This window comes from Chiloscyllium plagiosum, chromosome 11, assembly GCF_004010195.1.
Source record: "Chiloscyllium plagiosum isolate BGI_BamShark_2017 chromosome 11, ASM401019v2, whole genome shotgun sequence".
In the NCBI taxonomy this organism is placed as follows: domain Eukaryota; kingdom Metazoa; phylum Chordata; class Chondrichthyes; order Orectolobiformes; family Hemiscylliidae; genus Chiloscyllium; species Chiloscyllium plagiosum.
Genome location: NC_057720.1, coordinates 13225508 through 13252027, shown reverse-complemented (window position 1 = coordinate 13252027; position 26520 = coordinate 13225508). Strand labels below are relative to the sequence as shown.

At 40.8% G+C, this 26520-nt stretch overlaps 1 protein-coding gene across 6 annotated transcripts in view; it reads right to left on the bottom strand.

Moving 5' to 3' along the window:
• LOC122554150 (heparan sulfate 2-O-sulfotransferase 1) overlaps positions 1 to 26520 on the bottom strand; it is a 210007-nt gene that overhangs the window by 69586 nt on the left and 113901 nt on the right. For 5 of the 6 annotated variants that reach the window (XM_043698719.1, XM_043698720.1, XM_043698722.1 and 2 more), the window contains one exon: positions 805 to 1043. In XM_043698719.1, the coding sequence (XP_043554654.1) occupies positions 805 to 1043 (239 nt within the window). Of the gene's footprint in view, positions 1 to 804; positions 1044 to 22631; positions 22762 to 26520 lie in introns of those variants that run through there. The other variant, XM_043698721.1, reaches the window with a different exon arrangement.

Sequence of the window (26520 nt, the reverse complement as noted above, 5' to 3'; positions counted from 1 at the left end):
CATGTATCATTCTGTCTGTGATGCAAAGTTTTTTCTCCAATCAGCCTTATTTTTTTTTACTGAGCTGAAGTGCGAACTGATAAATGATGGAAAAATACATAAAACTAAACAAAACAAATGTAGCAATGCTCAGAAAATAAGAATCCTGACTGTGCAACTCATTCCCAGCCTACTAAGCCTGATATTCTAGCTCAAATACAGGTTGATCTGGCAGGTTCTATCAATTTAGTTGGACATTCTTGGCAGGATAGAATGCACATAACTCCTATGTAAAATCTAGACGAACTTGCTCTCATTGCTCTTATATAGGATTATAAACTTTGCTTTCAATTCACAGTTACTGGTCTTAAACTTACTCCAAATTGACAAGATAGAGCAACAGATACACATTTCACAACTGCAGCCATGTGCTCATAATTTCTAAGTAAATGCAAATACAATGAAAAAAATAACTTTAACACATGGTTAAAATTTGAGAGTTGAAAATGCTTGCACCAGTCAATTCTCAATTCTGATGAGTCTAGCGATTAAGTTATGAAGTAGATAAAGTGATCAGCACTTCACCTGGATGCATTTCACATGATGAACAATAGAAAGGCCCTGTCCCATAGTCAGATTAAATATAATGCAATTCTATCCATAACCTTTTGTAAAGAGCTTATGGAATCTTTACTTTAAGGTATTTCTCTTCATACAGCTTGGTGAAAAAGTAATCAAAACATAAAAGTATGACTAGATATGATGAATAATTGCCTCTAATGTAACAAAGAATGCAATACATATTTATCAAGAATTAGGACTCACTTGATCTTGCAAAGACATCACAGGATTATTTTTGGTTGTGTTGATATGCAGGACATGGTACCTGTTTTTTGCACACAGATCATAAGCAATGTTTGTAAAAGAAGTACTGGCAGTCTTCGGTACACGATTATAAAGGATGATTATGTCATCCAACTCTTCTTCTCCTGGGTCTTGTCTTGGGTTGTCCATTGTGCGGCGCTGTTCAATTTCTCTTACTTCATGTCTTGCAATTGCTCTCTCTGTGGAAAAAATGTCCAGGGCTTGAAGGCTGATCAGCAATGATGCAAGTGACATTTTTAAGACTTCAGTTCAAAACACTATGATAAAGTAGGCAGTAAAAAGTAAACATTTGAACAATTATTCTACAAACAGAAGGTTTCTCTTTTACAAGCCTGAAAGTATGTTAGCGAGGCATGCAAAGATTAAATCAGGCAATGTTGAGCGAAGGGGACGTTATTTCACTTTTTGTATATGATTTGGAATCAAAGATTGGGATAGAAAGGTAAGATTAAGAGAGATGAATTTGATAAAAAGAATTTTCAGTAAAACGTCTGTAAGAACAATCAACTTCTGAAGAAATGAGAATGCACATTTTAAATGAATTTTTTTAATCTTCAGGCAGAGGGATTTGTCAATAACTATCACTTACAGCGCAGTTAAAAACTCACTTTCTCCTGCCCTAACCTTATGTTTTTCCAGCTTTTTAACCCATGGATACATAACCCAACATGTCATAGAATCAAAGAATCCCTGCTGTGGAAGTAGGCCATTTAGCCCATAGAATCTACACTGGCACTCTGAAAAGCATCCCACTCAGGCCCATCCTCTCCCTGTAACTTTGAATTTCCAGCTAATCTGCACAGCCCTGGACACTTTGGGCAATTTAGTATGGCTAGTCAGCCTAACCTGCAAATCTTCGTGGACTGTGGGTGGAAACCCACACAGACACAGAGAGAACATGCAAACCCCATACAGTCACCAAAGAGTGGATCAGACCTGGGTCCCTTGTGCTGTGAAGCAGCCATGTTAACCTCCGAGTGACTGTGCTGTCATAGAGTCGTTGAATATATTTCATTGCACTCGATGAAGGAGTAGAATCATTCAACATGCAATGTCAAGATTCCTGCATTTGACTTATCTTAAGTGCCTGCTACAGAAGTCACTGCAGTTTTCAAATTCTTCATCAAATTCAATGAAACAAAGTTAGTTGCTTCAGTCTACATGAATTAAACTGAATTCAAATTAAGTAGTAGTTTTTACTGATTAGCACTTGAATTCAAATTAACAAATAATTTCAATTAAAATATTCAAGACTCTTAAAAGGAGCCATTATGTACAATTTAATTGTCATTTAAGATGTTGAAATCAAGCAACTTTTATTCAAGGGTTGATTGCACAACGGACGAGAGGAAGATGGATGCTCATCAATTATAATTCACATCTCTGAAACAGAAACGATCATCCAAGCGATCATGAAGGAGCAGAGCTTCGAAAGCTAGTGTTTCCAAATAAAGTTGTTGGACTATAACCTGGTGCTGTGTAATTTTTAACTTTGCAAACTATTCCAGCTCTCCAACATTTGAAGCTTATTTCAGGTTCTCTCTCGAATGCCAAACATGTAGCTATTTCAGTTCTTAGAATAGTCTCAATGTAAAAATTTAATTTAGGAGCTCGAGGAGGTCCTTCAGTTACTTTTGTCTAATTAGCTATTCTGGAATATCATGGCTGATCAGATGGTTACATTTAATATTTCTATCAGGATATAAAGAAAATTGCCTTCTGAACAATTTTCTTATGACCCAAAAGAAGTAAACCTGAATCAGGAGAGAATACCTGTCAGATTGCTTCGTCAGCCACACACCCACCAATCAGTTCTAATCCCAGCTGCATAATAGTAGGCAGAATGGACATTGTACTTCATATTCCTCAACCCTACATGGCCCTGAAATTCTCTGATTGCTGCAAAGCAGAGGTACTTTTCACATCGGTCTAACTGTGGAACACACAACTAAAACCACCACTTATACCAATTAAAACACTAGATAAATTATCATTGGCATTTCGAATTCTGGGTCTTAAGTTAATGAACAAAATAGCTGAGAGCAATTCTAATTGCAGTACTGTAAAATGCACAGTTAAATGCAAAATAACTTCAGGCAAAAGACATTTTACAGATTTTCTCCCTGGATGTGAGCATAAGAGGTACAGTTAGTAAGTTTGCAGTTGACACCAAAATTGGAGGTGTAGTGCTGACAGCGAAGAGGGTTACCTCAGATTACAACAGGATCTTGACCAGATGGGCCAATGGGCTGAGAAGTGGCAGATGGAGTTTAATTCAGATAAATGCGAGGTGCTGCGTTTTGGGAAAGCAAATCTTAGCAGGACTTATACACTTAATGGTAAGGTCCTAGGGAGTGTTGCTGAACAGAGACCATGAAGCGCAGGTTCATAGCTCCTTGAAAGTGGAGTCGCAGGTAGATAGGATAGTGAAGAAGGCATTTGGTATGCTTTCCTTTATTGGTCAGAGTGCTGATTACAGGAGTTGGGAGGTCATTTTATGGCTGTACAAGACATTGGTGAGGCCACTGTTGGAATACTGCGTGCAATTCTGGTCTCCTTCCTATCAGAAACTTGAAAGGGTTCAGAAAATATTTACAAGGATGTTGCCAGGGTTGGAGGATTTGAGACTGTACAGGCTGGGGCTGTTTTCCCTGGAGCGTCGGAGGCTGAGGGGAGACCTTCTAGAGGTTTACAAAATTATGAGGGGCACGGATAGGATAAATAGACAAAGTCTTTTCCCTGGGGTCGGGGAGTCCAGAACTAGAGGGCATAGGTTTAGGGTGAGAGGGGAAAGATATAAAAGAGACTTAAGGGGCAACGTTTTCACGCAGAGAATATATGGAATGAGCTGGTAGAGGATGTGGTGGAGGCTGGTACAATTGCAACATTTAAGAGGCATTTGGATGGTTAGATGAATAGGAAGGGATATGGGCCAGGTGCTGGCAGGTGGGACTAGATTGGGTTGGGATATCTGGTCGGCATGGATAGGTTGGACCGAAGGGTTTGTTTCCATGCTGTACATCTCTATGACTCTAAGTGCAGCAGGAGCAAAGAAATACCTATAAGTGCAACTACCCACCCAAAACAAAAACAAGAAGTCACCACGTTTTTGGGACTTAGCAATATATCATCATTTCTTCAGTGTTGTTGGGCCAAAATCTTGTTTCTCTGACTAACTGTACCACTATGGTGCACTTACACCATCTCGGCTTATACTCATTCAAGGAAACAGCTCATCATCATCGACTGAAGGGGAATTAGGGATGTCAGCAACAGTCATTCCAAGAATGAATTAGACAAAATCCAAAAACAGAAAAAAAAAACAGCATAATGATGTTGGACAGCATAATGATGATGATGCGCAGCTGTTATTCAGAAACAGGCAGAGCTTAGAACATTTTTATGCATTTGATTGCAATTCAAAAGAAATATGTAAAGAATCAATGACATTTTGATATTTCAAAGTTGAATGTGCTGCTTTAATTACAAAAATGACAATTTCTCAACAAGCACTGTTGAAAATATGCTTGTATAATTCGCCATGTTTATGAAGTTACAACATTATGGAATTGTTACAGTGCAGGCCATTTGGCCAATCGTGCCTAAAATGGTACTCCTGCCTTCTTCCTGTGACCCCTTACATTCTTCCTTTTCGGATAATTGTCTAATTTCCTTTTGGCTGCTTCTATTGAGCCTGCCCCAGCATATATTAAGGCAGTGGATTTCAGATTTTAACCACTCACAATGTTAAGACATTTTCTCAGATTATGGTTTGTTTTTATTATTCACTCTTTGGATGTGGATACTGTTAGCTTTGCCAGCATTCATTGCCCATTCCTGATTATCCCCTGAGAATGTGGTGGTGAGCTGCCTTCTTGAACCAATGTAGTTCATGTGCTGTCAGTAGACCTACAATGCCCTTAGGGAGGGAATTCCACACTTTGACCCAGCGACAGTGAACAAATGGTGATATATTTCCAAGTCAGAATGGGGAGTGGCTTGGAAGGGAACTTGCAGGTGATCGTGCTCCATTTATCTCGTGCCCTTGTCCTTCCAGATGGTAGTGGTCATGGGTTGGGAAAATACTACCTAAGGAGCCTTGGTGAATTGCTGCAGTGCATCTTATAGATGGTACACATTAGTGCATTGGTGGTGGAGGGAATGGATGTTGGTGGAAGGGAGCCAAAGCAAGCTGCACTGTCCTGGATGGTATCAAGCTTCTTGAGTGTTAATGGAGCTGCACTCATCTTGGCAAGTGTGGAGTATTTCATCACACTCATGATTTGTGCTTTGTAATTGATGGACATCCTTTAGGAGTCAGGAGGTGACATACTTGCTGCTCTATTCTGAAGTGCTCTGGTAGCCACTGTTTTTATATGGTGAATCCGGTTCAGTTTCTTATCAATGGCAACTTCAGGATGTTGATAGTGAGTCTTCAGCGATGCTAACACCGGGAGTGGAGGGTTCAACATTTAGGTTAAATTAGCTGGGGCTTCTTTTCCCTGGAGCGGTGGAGGCTGAGGGGTGCCCTTACAGCGTTTTATAAAATCATGAGGGGCATGGATAGAGTGAGTAGCCAACATCTTTTTCCTAGGGTGGGGGAGTCCAAAGTTAGACAGCATAGGTTTAAGGTGGGAGGGGAAAGATTTAAAAAGGATATGAGGGGGAATTTATTTCCACGTTGAGGGTGGTGCATGTATGGAGCGAATTGCCAGAGTAGAAAAAAGGGCAGGTACCATTACAACATTTAAAAGGCATCTGGATAATATATTAGTAGGAAGGGTTTAGATGAATATGAGCAAACGCTGGCAAAAGGGATTAAGTCAGATTGGGAGATCTGATTGATGCAGATGAGTTGGACTGAAGTGTCTGTTTCCAGGCTGTATGATTCTATAATTAGGAGGAGTAGGCAATTCAGCCCTTGAGCCTGTTCCACTATGAAACACAGTTATGGCTAACCTCAGCCTCAACTCCTCTTTTCTGCCCATAATCTTTTAATCCATAACTAATTAAGAATCTGTCCATTTCCTCCTCAAGTTTATTAAATATTCTGGCTTCCACTACCTTGTGCAGTAGTGAATTGCACACATTTTTGATGCTTTGAGGGAAATAATTCTTTCTCATTTCTGTTTTATCCATTAATCCTTAGCCTAAAGCTAAGACATTTTGTTGTCGTTTGCCCTACAACTGGAAACATCTGCTCCATGTCTATTTTGTCAATCGCCTTTAGCATCTTATGTATCTCAGTGGCAGGAGGGGATAATCAACATTGATTCACAAAAGTGAAATCATGCTTGGCAAATCAACAGGGATTCTTCAAGGATGTTTTGAGCAGAATTAATGAGGGAGAGCCACTGAACATGGTTTACTTAGATAAAAGGTTAGTGTGCAAAATGAAAAATTGGGGGTAATGAATAGAAAATTGGTTGGCAGAGAAAAAACAAGAGTAGTAATAAATGTTCCCCCCTAATTGCAGGCAGGGAATGGTGCGATACCACAGGAATTAGTGTGATATCACAGGAGTCAATGATAGGACATATATCATTAATGAGCTGTCATATTTTCATTACTTGCAATCACAATAGATAACCATAGATAAATCTTCTTGCAGTTGATAAGTACTTCATAGCCTGCACCAAAAAGAATGCAGAGCAGATATACTTTCAAACAGCTAAGGAGTGAATATTGCAGAGTGATGATGAATTCAAAGCAAAAATTAGGAAACAAAAACAAGTAATATTTGCATTTTTGTTTGATCCAGTGGCTTGTTGGTCTTAAAAAGTTTATTCATGGGATGCGGGCATCGCTGGTTGGTCCAGCATTTATGGCCCATAGCTATTTGCCCTTGAGAAGGTGGTAGTGAATTGCCTTCTTGCACCACCGCAGTCCATTTGGTGCAGGTACAACTGCATTGCTGTTTGTGAGGAAATTCCAAGATTTTGATCTGATGACACTGAAGGAACTGTGATATCTTTTCCAAGTAAGGATGGTGAAACACTCAGATGGAAACTTAGAAGTGGTGGCATTCTCAAGCATCTGTTGCCTTTGTCCTTCAAGATGGAAGTCAACATGGATTTGTAAAGTGCTAAAGAGCCCTGCTGAATTTTAGCAATGCATCTTGTAAGTGGTGAATAGTGATGGAGGGTGTGGATATTTGTGGATGTGGTGCCAATCAAACGAACTGCTTTGTCCTGGATGGTGTCAAGCTTTGAAAGTTGTTGTTGGTGCTGCACTCATTCAGGTGAGTGGGAAATATCCCATCACATTCCTGAGATGTGCTACCTTGTAGATGGTGGACAGTTTTTGGGAGTCAGACAGGGTGGTACTAGCTGCAGGATTCATGGCTCCTAACCTGCTCTTGTATTTAATAGAGTGTGGAAACAGGCTGTTTGGCCCAACAACTTCACAATGACCCTCCGAAGAGTAGTCCACCCAGAGCCATTCCCCTACCCTATTTCTCTACATTCCCCACAACTAATATACCTAACCGACACACCTCATTTCTATCAAAAACAGAAATTGCTGGAAAAACTGGAGGATCATTTACACCACGCTTCTGGCTAAAGGTTGTTGCAAATGCTTCAGCTTTTATCCTTGCTGTGATGTGCTGTGTTCCCACATTATCAAGGTAGGAGGTGTGTGTGGAGACCCCTCCTCCAGCGAGTTGTTTAATTTCCCTCTACTATTTACGACGAGATGTGGCAAAAATGCAGAGCTCCGACCTGACCCATTGGTTGTGGAATCACTTAACTCTGTCAACATTTACAGCACTATTTCTATTGAACAATTTAAAGAAAAACAAAAATCAGGGAATCATTTCGCCAGTGGTGCAGTCAATTTTGCAGCCTTCAGGTTAATCAGCAGTTCACATGCAACTGTCCTGAATGCACATACCAGCTTTCATTGCAATGAAGAGTGCAGCCACTTCACCTACAATAACTAGTAAGAACCCATGTCAAAACCAGTAATTTTTAGGCAACTTTAACTGTCTTGCTTAGACCAGTACAGCCAACATTTCTCAAAGCTCCTCTGAAGGAAAATCCAGAGTGACTTGGAGGCGGGTGGGTGCAAAAACTGAGAAAGGGTATGAAAATCACATCCTAAAATATTTTAAGTCATAAATTTGTAACAAAAGAATAAAATGAAGTCTAATATCTTGTGGGATTATATATGATTGATATTTAATGATTTTAAAATGATTGATAATGGATCAATATTAACAGCATGTGTTTGTGGTTACGCAACCCTGAATCTGTTCAAACTTCAAATCTAATTATAAAAACCATTAATTTAATTAAACAGATGGTGTCAATTTTGTGAAATGCATTTAAATAAAAACGATTGTACAGAAATAGCAATAATTGCAAAAATTTATAAATTACTACTTTTTTGTCCACAATACATTATTGTTAAGGAGTAAAACATATGGGATGGATGCTTGAACCCAGTACAACAGTTGAAGTGGAGAGCTTAAAAATGTGTTGCTGGAAAAGCGCAGCAGGTCAGGCAGCATCCAAGGAGAAGGAGAATCGACGTTTCGGGCATAAGCCTTTCATCTGCAGTCCTCACTTTCTCCTAGTTGAAGTGGAGACCCAACTTCCATCATTTAAAAAGGAATTTTCCATTAATTCGTGACCACAAGTAGGAACTTCCTGTAATAGTTCCATAAAATAATTTGGATTTCACATCATGAGCAACATTGTTTCAAATTAACAAAGAACTGGGCAGACAAAAAGAAAACCAGATTCATAGATATACACACTTGCTGGAATATTAGTTCAGGAAAGATTTACAGAGGTTGCCAGGTTTGAAGGGTTTGAGCTATAGACATAGGTTGAATAGTCTGGGGGCTGTTTTCCCTGGAACATTAAAGGCTGAGACGTGACCTTATGGAGGTTTGTAAAATCATGAAGACCATCAACAGAATAAATAGATAATTTTTTTCACTGGGGTGAAGGAGTCTAGAACTAGAGGACATAGGTTTAGGGTAGAGGGGAAAGATTTAAAAGGGACCTAAGGGGCAACATTTTCCACGCAGATGGTGGTGCGTGTTTGGAATAAGTTGCCAGTGGAAGTGGAGGAGGCTGGTACAATTACAACATTAAAAGGCATCTGAATGGGTATATGAATAGGAAGGGTTTAGAGGGATATGGGCCAAGTGCTGGCAAATGGGACTAGATTAATTCAAGATATCTGGTCAGCACAGACAACTTGGACTGAAGGGTCTGTTTCCGTGCTGTACATATTTATGACTCTATAACTGTGGAATGGAGCACTGCAGCAAGCCTGAGACTGAGATGTTGGTCAAAGAACACAGTGGTGTGTTGAGTGGCAAGCAACTAGAAGCTCAGAGTCTCAGGCTTGCAGCAGCGCTCCAGCGAAGCTCAGCATCTTAATTTCTACTTGAGAACCTTTAAGCCTTCTGGGCTTAATATCAAATTCAACAATTTTATATCTTGAGCACCTTTACGCATGCTTTCTCCCACTCCCACATGCTAGACCTTGTCATCACATAGGCTGCACCACACACAACCTGTTGTCAGCACCTCATGGTCACCAGTAGCAGCTATTCATTTTCCTGGCTAATCTTTGTCCACTCCTTTGTTCGTCAAACTGATTTTTATCTCTCAGTGGGGTGTATCTCCACCTATTATTTACTTCTCCCTCCACCATAACAATTGCATAAAAGCCATCCTTTTTCTAGCTGCCATCAGTTCTGAAGAAGGGTCACTGGACCCAAGTGTTAATTCCGATTTCCGTCCACAGATGTTGCCAGACAGGCTGAGTTTTTCCAGCAGTTTCTAATCTTGTTACAGATTTCCAGAATCAGGTTTTTTGCCATGTGAAGTAGAAGATCGTCAGTAATCCGCAAGACAGATTGCTAGTTAAACCTCCAGGAGGTTGGTTCTTAGTTGAACTTTAAATCGGAATCAGCTAGGGAGTCTTCCCCTGTAATTTCAAGGTATTAGCATTGATTACCTTGGCTGTTTCATTGACTTGCTAATGGCTCGATGGCTTTCTGACACGATTTGTCTGCAAATGGCTTCTTAAAGTTTGCTTTTAAATTTCAGCAAGTACGGTCATCTTATCTTGTGACTCCCATTTATTCAAAGTTATTTTCCAAAAACAGTGTGCTTAGTTTGATTATATATCTTATGCTAGGACATTCACATGGTGAGTTTGAGACAACCAGAGTTATGGATATCTTAATGACTCATTCAATTTGGAACACTGTTCAGAAATGGCACTTAATTAACGTGTATGGATTACTTCTTGTCTTCTGTTTGGAGTCAAGGGAGGGATTCAATACACAACAGTCATCTGGTGATGAATAAGCAGCCATTTTCTTTGAAGTCTTTTGCAATCAGTTTTAAAAAAATAAATATTCACAACAAGTTCAAAATAGACTGTGGCACAATACACCTCTGAAAGTATGTTCATAGTTTGAAGGCAGAACTATGGAATAGATAATTTGCTTAGTTCAGTCTTGACCATCAGGCAACTACTCAAAGTCATAGAGATGTACAGCATGGAAACAGACCTTTCGGTCCAACCCGTCCATGCCGACCAGATATCCCAACCCAATCTAGTCCCACCTGCCAGCATCCGACCCATATCACTCCAAACCCTTCCTATTCATATACCCATCCAAATGCCTCTTAAATGTTGCAATTGTACCAGCCTCCACCACTTCCTCTGGCAACTCATTCCGTACACGTACCACCTGTGTGTGAAAAAGTTGCCCCGTAGGTCTCTTTTATATTTTTCCCCTCTCACCCTAAACCAATGCCCTCTAGTTCTGGACACCCCCACCCCAGGGAAAAGACTTTGCCCATTTACCCTGTATTCCGTGAGACCTAACCTTGCTAATCAGTCTCCCATGGGGAACCTTGTCAAACACCTTACTGAAGTCCATATAGATCACATCTATTGCTCTGCCGTCATCAATCCTCTTTGTTACTTCTTCAAAAATCTCAATCAAGTTTGTGAGACACTTTCACACGCACAAAGCCATGTCGACTATCCCGAATCAGTCCTTGCCTTTCCAAATACATGTACATCCTGTCCGTCAGGATTCCCTCAAACTTGCCCACCACTGACGTCAGGCTCACTGGTCTATAGTTCTCTGGCTCCAAAGAAGCATCTTTCATTTAATGTGTAACAAAGACTTATTCATGACATTCATGTAAGAATTTCTATTTACCAGATGAAAACTGCAAATCAAAACATTCAGGTCAATATTTGATCAGAAAAAATTCTGTATTGTGCACCAACAGTCACAAGGAACTATGTAAGCTTTCACTACTTGAAATAAACAAAGATCACTTATGGCATCACTTCTCAACTCAGTTTTTAAAAATTGCAAGGATTATTTCTCAATCTCAAATGTGCCTCAACTGGCAGCAAAATCTTGTCAACGTTGGAAAATTATGGGTTCAAGTTCCATATTCTAGAACTTGGAGAGGAAAAATTATAGTTGACACTCCAGTGCATATGCTGTATTTTTGAAGCCCTCAGCCTTTGGATGAGATGTTAAACTATGGCCTTGACAGGTTCAAGTGGATGCAAAACATCGAATGCACTATTTAGAAGAAAAGCAGGTGACTTATGCCCAACATCCAGCCCAATTCCTACCCCTCAATCAACATCACAAAAATGAATGATTACTCTATTGTTTTTGGAATCTTTCTGCCCACAAACTGTTTGTTACACTTCTGACATTAGAACAGTGATTAGTTCTTGACACTATTTTTGAATTATAGTCTACAGAGATGCGCTTTGGATTATTTTGCCAAGTTTACGTTATGACATAGCACATAAATCAATCACAGAATTCACAACAAAGTCAAATGTAAACCAAGATGATCTCAACTTTGAATCCATTACATGCAAAATGAGTCTGCCTGAGACAAGGAGGTAACAATGAAATAAAACAAAGTGCAAGAGAAACTGAGCACGTCTGGCAGCTTCTGTGGAGTGAAAAACAGTTAGCATTTTGACTCTGATGTGACTTAATTGATAGAGTGTTTCCAGTTGTACCTTCTCTCTCCACAGATGCTGCCACAGCTTGAGTCTCTGCAGCACATTCTGTTCTTACTTCAAATTTCGGCAGTGCTTTGCTTTTAAGGAGATAATATGGTTTGTGTAGCCAGGGATACAAAACACTGATTGTCCCTACTGTCATCATAACCAGTGACTTTCAAACGGTGTATCACAGCAGCATCATTTTCAGGAAGCATCACAGCTTTATCAGAGTGTCGAGGCTGTGTCCATGATTCCGATCTCTGGACCTCAGTGTCTATTACTAAAGGCAATACCTGCTGACACCAGGTGTCCCTACTCATTGCACATGCACAAGCTTCAGAGCTGCACGCGCAGGCTTCAAATTCCACACACATACACACACGCGAACATTCGTCACCATACATGGGTAGAAGATAGGACCTCAGTTTGGTTATGCAGCCTGCTTGCCCCTGCCAGTGAGGCAAAAGAGCAAAATCCTGACATTCAGATCACCCACTATGTTCTTTGTGAATGCCATTAGATTTAGCTCTAATATCAAAGCAAGCCATGAAAATTAATTACATAAAATTTATGTAATTAATTAAGTTTGTTCGCTAGTTTATATGAAGAGATGGCAGCTGAGCATCAGAGTTTACTGTTGCACACAAAGGTATGATAGTTATCATAGGCAAGGTTCTCTACCAGAGAAAAATTGAGAGTTTCTGGAGCTGGAAAGAGCATAGCAGGTCAAACCTGCTGTGCTTTTTCCAGCTACACATTTTATCAACTCTGACTTTCCAGCATCTGCAGGCCTCACTATCTCCTAGCCACTGCCAAAGAGTTTGAGCCATGTATGAACTGCTTATGAAAAGTTATTGTCTGATACAGTAGCATAAGGGGAAGAATGGTGGCATAGTGGTTAGCCACTGCTGCCTCGAAACACCAGAGACCTGACTTCAATTCCAGCCTTGGGCGACTGTCTGTGTGGAGTTCCCACATTTTCCCCTTGTCTGTGTGGCTTTCCTCCAGTTGCTCTGGCTTCCTCCCACAGTCCAAACATGTGCAGATTAGGTGGATTGGCAATGCTAAATTGCCCATTGTGTCCAGGGATGTGCAGCCTAGGTTGGTTAGCCATGCAACATGCAGGGTTAGATGGATAGGGTAGGGGGTTGGGTCTGGGTGGGATGCACTTCAGAAGGTCCATGTGGAATTGATGGGCCAAATGGCCTACTTCCGCACTGTAGGGATTCTATGATACTTACTGCTAGGCTAAGCTAACATATCTCATGGACATTTTCAGTTATCGAAATGAGTTGAATACTAAAATGCAGGGGCAGAACAAGACAGTCCTGATTATCACAGATCAATTTCATGGTTTCAGGTCAAAACTGGGCTTTTGGCAAGCGACAGTGACAGGGATTCACTAGAGATGCTTCCACTAATATCATCAGTTGCAGCTGTCAAGGTGCACAGCCTCAAATCCAGAATCTCAAAGAACTGTGAGAGATGATTGTATAATACTTCTTTTCAACAATATGAAGACTATGACAGGATACATGATTTGCTTTGTTTACTGTTAACTGATTCACCAGAAACGTTGATGTTAAGGATAAGAGGAATAAGCAGAGCTACAGATGGATTGCACATTGAAGCCGAAGGTTGGAGAGGTGCCTGTGCACTTTCAAGTCAGAGAGTTCATAGCACGGAAACAGATCCTTTTGTTCAACTCCTCCATGCAGACCAGATCTCCTACCTAGTCCCATTTGCTGCATTTGACCAATATCCCTCTGAAGTCTTCCAATTCATATACCCATTTAAATGTTGTAATTGTACCAGCCTCCAGCACTTCGTTTGGCAGCTCATTGCATACATGCACCATCCTGCGTGAAAAAGGTGCCCCTTAAGTCTATTGGAAATCTACCCCCTCTCATCTTAAACCTTTGCCATCTAGTTTTGGACTCCTCTATTCTGGGGAAAAAGATCTTATCTATTTACCTGTTGATGCCCCTCATGATTTTGTAAACCTCTATAGAGGTCTCCCCTCAGCCTCCAAAGCTCCAAGGAAAATAGTCCCAGCCTATTCAGCCTTTCCCTATAGCTCAAACCCTTCAACCTCAACAATGTCCTTATAAGTTTTCTGAACCCCATCAAGTTTCACAAGATCCTTTCCTGTGATAGGAAGACCAGTGCTGAATGCAGTATTCCAGAAGTGGCCTCACCAACATCCTGTACAGCTACAACATGACATCTCAACTCCTATTCTTAATGCACTGACCAAGAAAGGTAAGCGTTACCAAATACCTTCTTCACTGCCCTCTCTACCTGTGATTCCATTTTCAAGTAACTATGAACCTGCACCCCATGGTCTTTATTCAGCAACTCTCCCCAGGATCCTACCATTAGGGGTATTTGTCCTGCCCTGATTTGCCTTTACAAAATGCAACATCTCACATTTATCTAAACTAAACTTTATCTGCGGCTCCTCAGTCCATCTGATCAAGATCTCCTGTTGACTGCAGCACACGAATATGCGATAATCCTGTGACCACGCTATTGCTGTACTCATGCTGTTTGCAACAACATAACTGTGGACTAGCATTTCAACATTGGCATACATGGAACAACAACAGGAGGGAACATTTGTCAATGGAATAAGATTTGCAAATGGTCCTCTTATCAATTCCTCTCTGGATCAAAAAGCTCTCAGCAACAGCAAGCCCAGGTATTCCACTAATCTGATTAAGTTTAATTGGAGACAGCAAGTGGTTATTTGAGGGTATGCGGAATCCGGCATGTGGAATTTTTTAAATGCTAGTTTATTAGATTTCAGGAACAATATGCTCCTGTGTAAATTAAGGATAAAGATAGCAAGATTGAGGAAACTTAGATGACAAGAGTAATTGAAAGGCACAAGCAGAAATTGTTAGAAAAACCAATAGGTTTGGCAACATCTATGGGACAGAAAGCAGAGTTAAAACATCTTGTGTCCAGTTACTTGTCAGTTCTATGAAAAGGGAGAAGAACGTAGGCGACCCAATTAGTAAGTTTGCAGAGGACACAAAGATTGGAAGAGCTACGAATAATGAGGACTATCAGAGGATAAAGCAGGATATAGACAAGTGGATACTTGGACAGAGAAATCACAGACTGGGTTTAATTCAGACAAACGCGAGGTGGAAGGCGAATATAGAGGCAAGTATAAAGCAAATGGCAGAACCCTGAAAGCATTAACATACAGAGGGATCTAGCTGTACATATATCAACAATTGCATGAAAGTGGCAACGTAAGTGGATGAGATGGTCAAAGAGGCATAAGGCATTCTTGCCTTCATCAATTCAAAACTTGACAAAGTCATGTTGTAGATGCATGACACTTTAATTAGGCCACATTTGGAGTACTATGTACAGTTCTGGTCACCACATCACCAGAACTGGGGGCTTTGGAGAGGGGACAGAAATGGTTTGCCAGGATGTCACCTGGTTTGGAGGATATCAGCTATGAGTAGAGATTGGACAAACTTGATTTATTTTCACTTGAATTTTGAAGGATGAGGGGCTACCTGACAGAAGTTTACAAAATTATGAACAGCATAGATAGAATGGATAGTCATTTTCTCAGGGTAGAAATGTCAATCACTAGGGCACATAGGTTTTTTTTCCCCCAAAGGGGTGGTAAATTCCTGGGATGCATTGCCAAAGGAGGTGGTGGAGGGACATACAATTGCAATAGTTAAGAGGCATCTCGGCAGATATATGGACCTACTGTGCTTTTCCAGCACTACATTCTCGATGCTGATCTCCAGCATCTGCAGTCGTCACTTTCCCCCAGAGATAGAGTCATAGAGATGTACAGCATGGAAGCAGACCCTTTGGTCCAACCTGTCCATGCCAACCAGATATCCCAACCCAATCTGGTCCCACCTGCCAGCATCCGGCCCATATCCCTCTAAACCCTTCCTATTCATATATCCATCCAAATGCCTCTTAAATGTTGCAATTGTACCAGCCTCCACACTTCCTCAGGCAGCTCATTCCATACACGTACCACCCTCTGTGTGAAAACGTTGCCCCTTAGGTCTCTTTTATATCTTTCCCCTCTCACCCTAAACCTATGCCATCTAGTACTGGACTCCCACCACCCCAGGGAAAATACTTTGCCAGTTTACCCTATCCATGCCCCTCATAATTTTGTAAACCTCTATAAAGGTCACACCTCAGCTTCTGACGCTCCAGGGAAAACAGCCCCAGCCTGTTCAGCCTCTTCCTATAGCTCAAATCCTCCAACCCTGGCAACATCCTTGTAAATCTTTTCTGAACCCTTTCAAGTTTCACAACATCTTTCCGATAGGAAGGAGACCAGAATTGCACGCAATATTCCAGCAGTGGCCTAACCAATGTCCTGTACAGCCGCAGCATTACCTCCCAACTCCTGTACTCAGTACTCTGACCAATAAACAAAAGCATATCAAACGCTTTTGTCATTATTCTATCTACCTTCGACTCCACTTTCAAGGAGCTATGAACCTGTACTCCAAGGTCTCTTTGTTCAGCAACACTCCCTCGGACCTTACCATTAAGAGTATAAGTCCTGCTAAGATTTGTTTTCCTAAGCTGCAGCACCTTGCATTTATCTGAATTAAACTCCACTTGTCACTTATCAGCCCATTGGCCCATCTGGTCAAGATCCAGTTGCAATCTGAGGTAACCCTCTTCGCTGTCCACTACACCTCCAATTTTGGCGTAATCTGCAAACTTACTAACTGTACCTCTTATGCTCGCATCCAAATCATTTATGTAAATGATAAAAAGTAGAGGACCCAGCACCCATCCTTGTGGCACTCCACTGGTCATAGGCCTCCAGTCTGAAAAACAACCCTGCACCACCACCCTCTGTCTTCTACCTTTGAGTCAGTTCTGTATATGGAGAAGCAGAGAATAGATGGATATGGATTGCATTAAAGTGAAAGATTTTCAGTTTAGGAAGGCATTTGCTGCCACAGACTTGGTATGCTGAAGGGTCTGTTCCTATGCTGAACTGTTCTCAGTTCTCGCTGTCCTAAATTGTGATTGAATTTATTGTGTTTTCTCCTGGGATCTATTGTTCATGAATAGTAAGAAATGGTTGAGTTGAGCTGAGCTGAGCTGATTCTGAAAATACATCTGTGCTTGCAGTTGAAGATGGCACAGTTTTGTCAAGTGCACTTGAAACATTAATGCTTTTGATCCCCTTTTAGTTTGTTGTATGCACTATGTTGCAAACCTCTCAGGTAAAGTTGCAACCATAGTAGACGCAAGTAAATTTTTCATTTATGAGGAATCAATTCAGCTGAAATAAGTGGGTATGCCATGGAAATGTTTGTCTTATTGAAGTGTATCTTGATACTGAGGAAGTTGGGAACCACTGCTCTAAACATTTCTACATCTTATTGTTCTTCATTGATGCATTAAAAATTGTTAGCGAGTTTTGAGAAGATTTGTAGCTCAGGTTGAGGTTCTGGATATAGGTTTGCTGGCTGAGCTGGGAGGTTTGTTTTTCAGACGTTTCTTCACCAAATTAGGTAACACCTTCAGTGAACCTCCGAATGAAGCGAAGTGCTCCTTCTTTCGGAGTTCACTGAAAATGTTACCAAGTATGGTGACGATACGCCTGAAAACGAACCTTCCAACCTACATTCATTAAAACCTGCACATGCTATTTAGCATTGGACTTGCACATACATAGTCTAAAAGGTCCTTAAATGCTACTTCTCCCAACAGAAGCTGCATGAATTTCCCTGTTGAACAAGAGATAATGTTTGAGGGGAAAACTACTTCACCCTTCACTATCAGATTTTCTTTAAATTAATTAAGCTGCTATCATCATTTTACAGTACTTTTTTTTGTTAGTTAATCATGGGATGTGAGCATCACCATTAAGGTCAACACTTATTATCCACCTCAAACGGAGTGAAACTGGGTGGTTTACTAGGCTACTGAAAGCACAGTCAAAAGTCTATGTTGCGAGTATTCGTAGTCTCAGAGGGCAGACTGGCAGAATTCCTTCTTGAAAGGACAATGGTGAACCAGATAGGCTTCTATCACCATGCAGTATTTTCGAGATCAGTATTAGTGTACAGATACTAACTTCATACTCTAAATTTTATTCAGTCAAATAAGGTTAAATTTATCAGCAGCTGCATTGAATTGAACTCCTGCCTCTAGTCCAAGCTTCAACATTACTGGCCTCGTGATACAAGGGTTACATAACAATGCCACTTCTAAAGTAGAACACAAGGACATATTTGGTATACATGTCCCTACTTTACTGTTGGTTAATTTTAATACAAAAACTTGAGGGTTCAATCCCTCAATATAAAAGATCAAGTTCAGAACCATTTCTTCGTCTCAAGTGCTTTAGTTATCGATGTGATAGTGTTACAAAGCATTTTGTACAACTGCCATTTCTTCACAAATACCACAAAATCAATGGGACACTGAAAACTAATAGCATTAATACATTGTTTGAACTGTGGATACGTTTGTCACTACTGTTCATGGGAATAAGCAATTGCTCCCCTGATCTGGTTGACTCACAATGCTAGTGGAATTAACATAAGATCAATATTGTACATATTAAGTATCCTTTTAAAGGTTCAAGTCAGACAGACCTATACCTATATGATTGCCGGAGACTATTAGTCTGCTTTTTTGGGGTACGTATGAGACATAAAACTATGGCAGATATTTGAGAATCGTAATAGATCAAATCCTATCTTTTTTTAAAAAAAAAGCAATGCACGAACCTAATTCCTGACAAATTGATTAAAGTTGCAATAATCAGGTACACAGTTTAATGTCTTTTCTATATGCAATAAAATCAGTCTCAATTAGCTAGATGTTTAAAAAAAAGTCAACTGTAATATTACCCATCCAATATAATAGTTATTTTAATATCCATGGTTAAGTGGGATTTAAGAAAACTGGATTTTCACCATTAGTACCTGCATTCAAATCCAATTTAGATAGGGCAAAATTCTCTTCTCTGAAAGCCAAGGCTTTAGCCAGATGTCAAATTAGGAAGAGTTGCACTCCAAGATGGCTAATCTGGGTAATGGGGCAAATGTCACGTTCATGTAATAAAGATCATTGTCTGAGATTAGAATTGAATTATAGGTGTTAGAATGCAGAGATCTTAACTCTGAATTTTGCTGTACTGCATATACTTGATCTAGAAATGCTCAAGACTGATAATTGGTACCTGAAACAGAATGAATACATTTTCAAACATATTATTCTTTCCAAAAATGCTTTTGTATATTAAAACTATACATTATAGCTGCTCTCCAAATGAAGCTATCCTCTGAAGATCTCCATCAGTCACACGGACACTAATTAGGAGCAGAATTAGGTCACCCAGTACCACTAGCCTATTCCACCATTCAACAAGATCATGGCTTACTTAATGACAGCTCCAACTCCACACACTGCCTTCAGTGTTTGGCTCCCTCATTAGTCAAAAGTCTACCTCTTCCTTTAAAATATCCACTTCCACTAAGTGTGCCAAAAATGTTCAACCTTCATAGAAAATATTCTTCCTTACCTCAGTCTTAAATAGAAGGCAACAGATTTTTAACTGTACTCCTTGTTATAGTTTCTCCCACAAAGACAAGTATCTTTTCAAGCTCTTCATAAGCTTACATGTTTTGTTTATACCTTCCCTCATTCTTCTAAACTCCAATGACTGCAGGCTTATCTTTTTCAAACCTCCCACCAGGGCAACACTGTAGCTCCATGGTTAGCCCTGCTTCCTGACAGCAGTAGCCTATTCCTGATGAAGGGTTTTTGCCCGAAACGCCGATTTTCCTGCTCCTCAGATGCTGCCTGACCTGCTGTGCTTTTCCAGCACCACGCTAATCTAGACTCTGGTTTCCAGCATCTGCAGTCCTTGTTTTTACATACGTAGCCTGTTTCCACACTGCCAGGATTCTGTGATTCTTCATAATATTTATGACTCTATAACACTCATCACCACTTGCTTATGCACAGCTTTTTAATGACATAGAATCCTTGCAGTCTAAAACGAGGCCATTCAGCCCATCCAGTCCACATCCACCCTCTAAACAGCATCCCACTCAAAACCACACCTCTATCCTATCCCTGTAACCTTGCATTTCCCATGGCTAATCCACCTAGCCTGCACATCTATGGACACTATGAGCAATTTTGCATAGCCAATAAACCTAATCTGTCCATCTCTGGACTGTGGGAGAGAACTGGAGCACCTAGAGAAAACCCATACAGATACGGAGTGAATGTGCAAACTCCACAAAGACAGAGACCGGAGGCTAGAATTGAAGCTAGGTCCCTGGAACTGTGAGGCAGCAGTGCTAACCACTGAACCATTGTGCCACCCAAAAAGAACATAGTCTGTGAACGGTGGTTAAAAAAGCCATCAAGGCATCGATAAGCTCTCATTTTTCTCTTCCATGGCACTGTTTCCCTATTCCACTTCTACTAGCTGAGAAACATAGAATCAATAAGTGTGGAAACAGGCCATTCTTTTTTTGTTGCTGTCATATGTTTTCAGATCATAAACAGGTATCTACCTTTGTACCTGACAGACAGAAAGCTGTTCAAGCCACCTCGCCCACAATCGAAGACAAAGGTGTGCCAAGATCTCACTGGAAATGAGCTCTCTGATGACAAAGCCGCACCAGCATTCCATACTGAAGAATACCTGCAGACAGACTCTCTCAAGCTTAGTTTGACTATCTGAATCAAGACGACAAATGTTATGGTCCACAATGTTGCCATATTGCCATTGGTGAACAACAACAAGAAGCTGAAGGTTGCTGGTAAGATTCAAATGTCTAAGCTCCATAATTGCATGCAGTCACTTGATACCAAAATCAAACATATCACAAAACCAATAGGTGCTATCTACAAGTTGAATAGCAGAGTATGGAAATAACAGCACTCTGAATGAAAACAACAAGTTTACCAAAAGCTTGCATCTTCAGCACACTCCACTAGAGTACTGAGGCTCAGCCAACTCATACAAGGGAGAAGAGAAGGCTGAACAAGTTCCACGTCCACTGTCTCAAATGCATCCTCAACATCTCTTATCAGGACAAGTTTACAGTTCAGAGGTCCTGATGCATACTCATTTCATCAACATAGACACACTGTTAAGCCAACAGCATCCACGTTGGTTTTGTTATATTCACATACGAGATACTTTAAAACCCTCCATATAGTGGACTAGCTAATGCAAAAAGGATTCCTGCAACTTGGAAAGAGCTCCCAGAGGAAATGATGGAGGCACTTTTACAATTCGACACATTTAAAAGGCATGCGTGTGAGAATAGAAAGAGTTGAAGGGGATATGGGCCAAAAGCTGGCAAAGAGGAGTAGGTCAGATTGAGATGTCTGGTCAGCACGAATGAGTTGAACTGAAGGGTCTGTTTCCATGCCGTATGATTATATTATTGAAATGTCAAATTAACAGTCGGTACTGACAACAGGGAGACAGTTGCTAATGGTCATGGCATCTAAAGGCTGACTAGTTGGAAAGACATTCTAAGAGACAGGCAGAGAAGCTTACCAGGTTGAAAAGTGGGCCCACAAAAACAGAGTGCACTTTCTCAGCCTGTCATTTTCCTCTACAATTAACCAGAGGCCATTAGGGATTCTTCAGCCAGACCGGATATGCACAAAATATCCCATCCCACTCACATCACAATAATCCCCTACCTGCATCCGCCTATCCCTATCCCATCTACATTCCCCCCCACGCCATTATTTCTGAGCTCCCTCCCCCTCCACAATCCTGATGAAAGGTCTTGGCCCAGAAACGTCAACTTCTCCACCTCCTGATGCTGCCTGGCTTGCTGTGTTCTTCCTGCCTGTATGATGCGCAATTCAGAGCTGATCACCATTATGCAAACCAGACACCTCACAAGACCAAGACTTCAACCAAGGGTATTAAATCAAATAAGCTAATTTTGCTCCACTTATTTTGTGATGGGTGACTATATCTATATTTAGTATCTATATTTGGTACCTGTATTTGTGAGATGCGAATGTCAAGATTAGCATGGAATTAGAAGCTAAACATGCTTACTTTGAATGGGAATATTTGTTACTCGAAAAACAAACTTCATATTCAAGTACAAATTAATCATCTAGGAAAATGCTGAGTGCCAAGGTATTTAAATAACTGAGTGTACTGCATACACAGTCTGATAAATCCATTTTATGCATGAGGCAATACATATACTTGCATCTTCCTGCTCAGAGGCTGCTTAGAGCTTAAAGATCATACAGTATAAAAAGAGTAAAATTAGATTTCAATTTGTTTTCCAGATTGCAGAGTGTAAGCAACATCTCACAATTCAGTCATTAAAAATGGAAGTAATAACAATTTATAATAAATTCCACAATATATTAAAATAAATGTTATTAAAACATCTGGTTTACTATTTAGATTCCAGTACTTGCACTGAATACAAATCTTTGATATCTGTCTTAACTACACAACTGCAAATGTAGGGCATGTAACAGAAAGATTACCCACTAGGTACATTCTTATTTCTTACACATGATATGCATCATCAGACTCAACATAATCTAATTTAATAGGTTCTCCTGAACACATTAATGAAATATTCTGAGAATGCAGGTGGGTAGATCACACATATACAGACTACAGGAAGCAGCCATTCATCTTGACCTGTTCATGTTAGTGTTTACATCTTCTCAGCGAGCTAATTATGTTTACCCACCTGGTTCCTTTATCCTTTCAACACCTTTTCTTTCATTTACCCAAGTAATCCTCAATGTTGACACAGATCCTGCCTCAACAATGAAGTGACTTCCACAGGCTCTGAATGAAGACATTTTTTCGGTCCTCTGTTCCAAATAGTAATGGAATGTGCTTTTAAAATTCTATATTTTCAGACAGATCCAAACTGAAAACAGAAATTGCAAAGGGAATAGAGGAAATAAATTGTTTGACAAGCTGGAATGGTTTTTTTGAGGAGGATATTAGCAGAATAGATCAGAATTAAACAATAGATACACTGTTTGAATCTTAAGGCGGCTTTTGAAAAGGCAGGTTAGTAAACAAATTACAGCACAGGAGATAGGGGAAACAGACCGACATGGATTAAGGATTGGTTAACAGACAGAAAACAGTAGGAATAACTGGGGAATAATCAGGTTGAGAATTGCGGGGTGCTGCAAGGATCAGTGCTTGCATCTATACCAATTACTCAGACATGGAGATCAAATATAATATTTCCAGTTTTGTTGATGATGCAATCATTAATGGAAATGTGTGCTGTGAAGGTGATGCAAAGAAGCTTCAGGAGATTTGGATAGGATCACTGAGTGGGAAAGACAGAATACCATTTGGATAAGTATGAAGCTATCCGCTTTTGTGGGAGGAGCAGTTGTGCAGAGTAATTTGTTGTTAAATAGTGAGAATATGGATAGTTTTGATGTCCAAAGGGAGATGGTGTTCTTGTTCTTGTTATCATGTAAGGACACCAAGAAATCAGGAAAGCAATTGGTATATTGGCCTTTACTGTAATAGGATTTTAGTACAGGGGTAAAGATTCCTGAAGAAGGGCTTATGCCCGAAACATCGATTCTCCTGTTCCTTTGATGCTGCCTGACCTGCTGCGCTGTTCCAGCAACACATTTTTAAGCAGGGGTAAAGATGCCTTGCTTCAACTGTATTGAACCTTAGCGAGATTGCATCTGAATTATTTTGTGCAGTTTTGGTTTAAAAGAATGAGGGGTTATCCAAATGAAACTTACAAAATTTGTGGAAGGGGCATTCAGAAAATTATAGAAGCATTATGACACAGAAGGAAGCTATCCCCACCCATAGTGTCCACACACTTTGCCAAATGAGCATCATGACTTGGTGCCATTCTCTTGCCTTATCTACATATCCTTGTACATTAGATCACTATTGAATAGAAACAATGACACTTGAACACCTCAACTGAACCTGTCTCCACCACAGTTCCAGGCAGTGCATTCCTGAATTAAACTGAGAGAGGTTTTTTTTCCATATCATAACTGCTTCTTTTGCAAATCACTTTAAATCTGTGCCCTCTCATTTTCATTCCTTCTACAAGGAGGAACAGTTGCTCCCTACCTACTCTATCCAACCGCAGAATGATTGCTATCAGGTTTCCTCTTAATCTTTTTCTCTTCAAGGACAACAGTTCCAATCTCTCCAAGCTGTCCATATTAGTTCAGCTTTTCATCCCTGGAACTGTTCCTGTAAATCTCTTCTGTATATTTCCAATGCATTCACATCCCTCTTATCGCGTGGCAACTGGAACTGTACACAATACTCCAGGTGAGGCCCAACAAAAAAGTCATGAAATCTCAGCATAATTTCTCCTGTTTACTCTATTACCCCCTATTAATAAAGCCCATAAATCTGAATGCTTCAGGAACTTTTTAAAACGACACCCCTTACCACGCTGATGACGTCCTTTTGTTCTTGGCTAATCTGGAGGAGTCCATTTCGCGATTGATTCAAACAATTAATTTATTTGGCAGTTTTTCGGGCTACAGGATCAACTTTACAAAATCGGAAGCCATGACAGTGGGGGGATTAGTGGAGGTGCCTGATCTGAAGGACAGAATGCAGTTCCCATTTAGATGGTTGTTAAAAGGTTTTCTGTATTTGGGAATTTTTATTACCCTTGCCTTCCACCAATGTACAACTACTGGAGAGGATAAAAGAAGATTTGGAGCGGTGGGAGGGATTACCGTTATCATGGTTAGGCTAAATAGCCCTGATTAAAATGAATGTTCTTCCTCGCCTGTTGTACCTCATTAGAATGCTCCAGTTATTGACACCTAGACGAGCATTACGGAGGCTCAATGGTTGGTTAGGTTCTTTTATTTGGTGTCGCCAGTGCCTCCTAATTAAACTTATCAAATTTCAGCTTTCGCAGGGTGAAGGAGGAGTGGATCCATTGAAGAGGACTTGAAGAGATATCAAATAAGCGCCTGGTTAGCATATGTTGGTGACTGGGTACAGGCTAATATGGAGTCAATTTAACTTGATGTTGAAGCCTCGCAGTCAAGATGTCCCCTCGCTAATTTATTATTTACGGATAAGGTGAAATCCATGACCGAGCATTGTAAGAATCCAATCATTTTAAATATGGTGAACACCTGGAGGATAATGAGGCAAGAGGACGGCAATTGGCTTAAGACCTTACCGTTTACCCCATTGGTGGGAGCCCAAGGATTTAACCCTGGGGCAATGGACTCCGGCTTTAGGTTATGAGAGAATAATGGAATCTCGTCTGGGAGATTTATTCGAGATGGGGTCTTGGTGCCATTTAGCCAGCTGGGTCAGAAACATGGATTGTCTAATAGTGACCTTTTCCGATCTTTCAGATAACAGATTATATACAGAGGAAGACCACGCTCCTGACTCAGTTTTACAAGTCACACACGGAGAAAAGAGTGCTCCAATGTACGGGCGCTCTTTCAGTTAGTACTTTGTATCATTTACAGAAAGGACATGCTTAGGGGACTTGGAGAGACTCTGTAGGACGTGGAATCGAGAGCTAGGCGAAGATATCTCATTGGAGGTATGGGAAGATATATGGGAAAATGTAAGGAAAATTTCAGTATGTAACATAGCACAGGCCATGCAATTGAAAATTTTACACAGGGTTCATATGGCGCCAGACAGGCTGGTTAAGTTCAAAAGAGGAGCGTCACCAGGGTGCCCCAAAAGAAAAATTAGCATAGGCACTCTTACACACTGCTAGTGGTCATGTTGTAAGATCCAGAGATACTGGAGTGTTACAGTAAGGGAGTTGAAGGACATCCTGGGGATTGAAGTTAATGTGGATCCAGTATTTCTTCTGTGGTTGCCAAATTTGCCCTCTGGGGGAACACGGGAAGAGATTGTGTAACATTCTTACCCACTGCTAGAATGAGATCCCAGAGGAAGTGATGGAGGCTAGTACAATTGCAACATTTAAAAGGCAACAGGATGGGATATGAATAGGAAGGATTCGGAGGGATATTTTTTTTTTATTTCAAAAATATACTTTATTCATATATATTTAATCTATACAATTGGACATGTCATCATTCTGTAAACATTCCATTTCTTTACGTATCGAAACAGGGTAATCATTCATATTCACAGGTTAGTGCGATTACATTGAGCTCAGACACCAGCGGAGCCCAAATGACTGCGTGGGCCCCCTGTTCTTCATTAGGCAGGCAGATGTTAGACGGTGGTCTTCCCCCACCGCGCCTTGGCGGCAGCTGCCCCAAGCTTCAGCGCATCCCTCAACACGTAGTCCTGGACCATGGAATGTGCCAGTCTGCAACACTCAGTCGGGGTCAACTCCTTCAGCTGGAAGATAAACAGGTTTCGGACCACCCAGAGAGCGTCCTTCACCGAATTGATGATCCTCCAGGCACAGTTGATGTTCGTCTCGGTGTGCGTCCCGGGGAACAGGCCGTAGAGCACGGAGTCCCGCGTCACGGCGCTGCTCGGGACGAACCTCGACAGACACCACTGCATTCCTCTCCAGACTTCCCCTGCTTAGGCACATTCCAGAAGGACGTGTGTGACATTCTCGTTCCCCCTGCAGCCGCTTCGAGGGCAGTGTG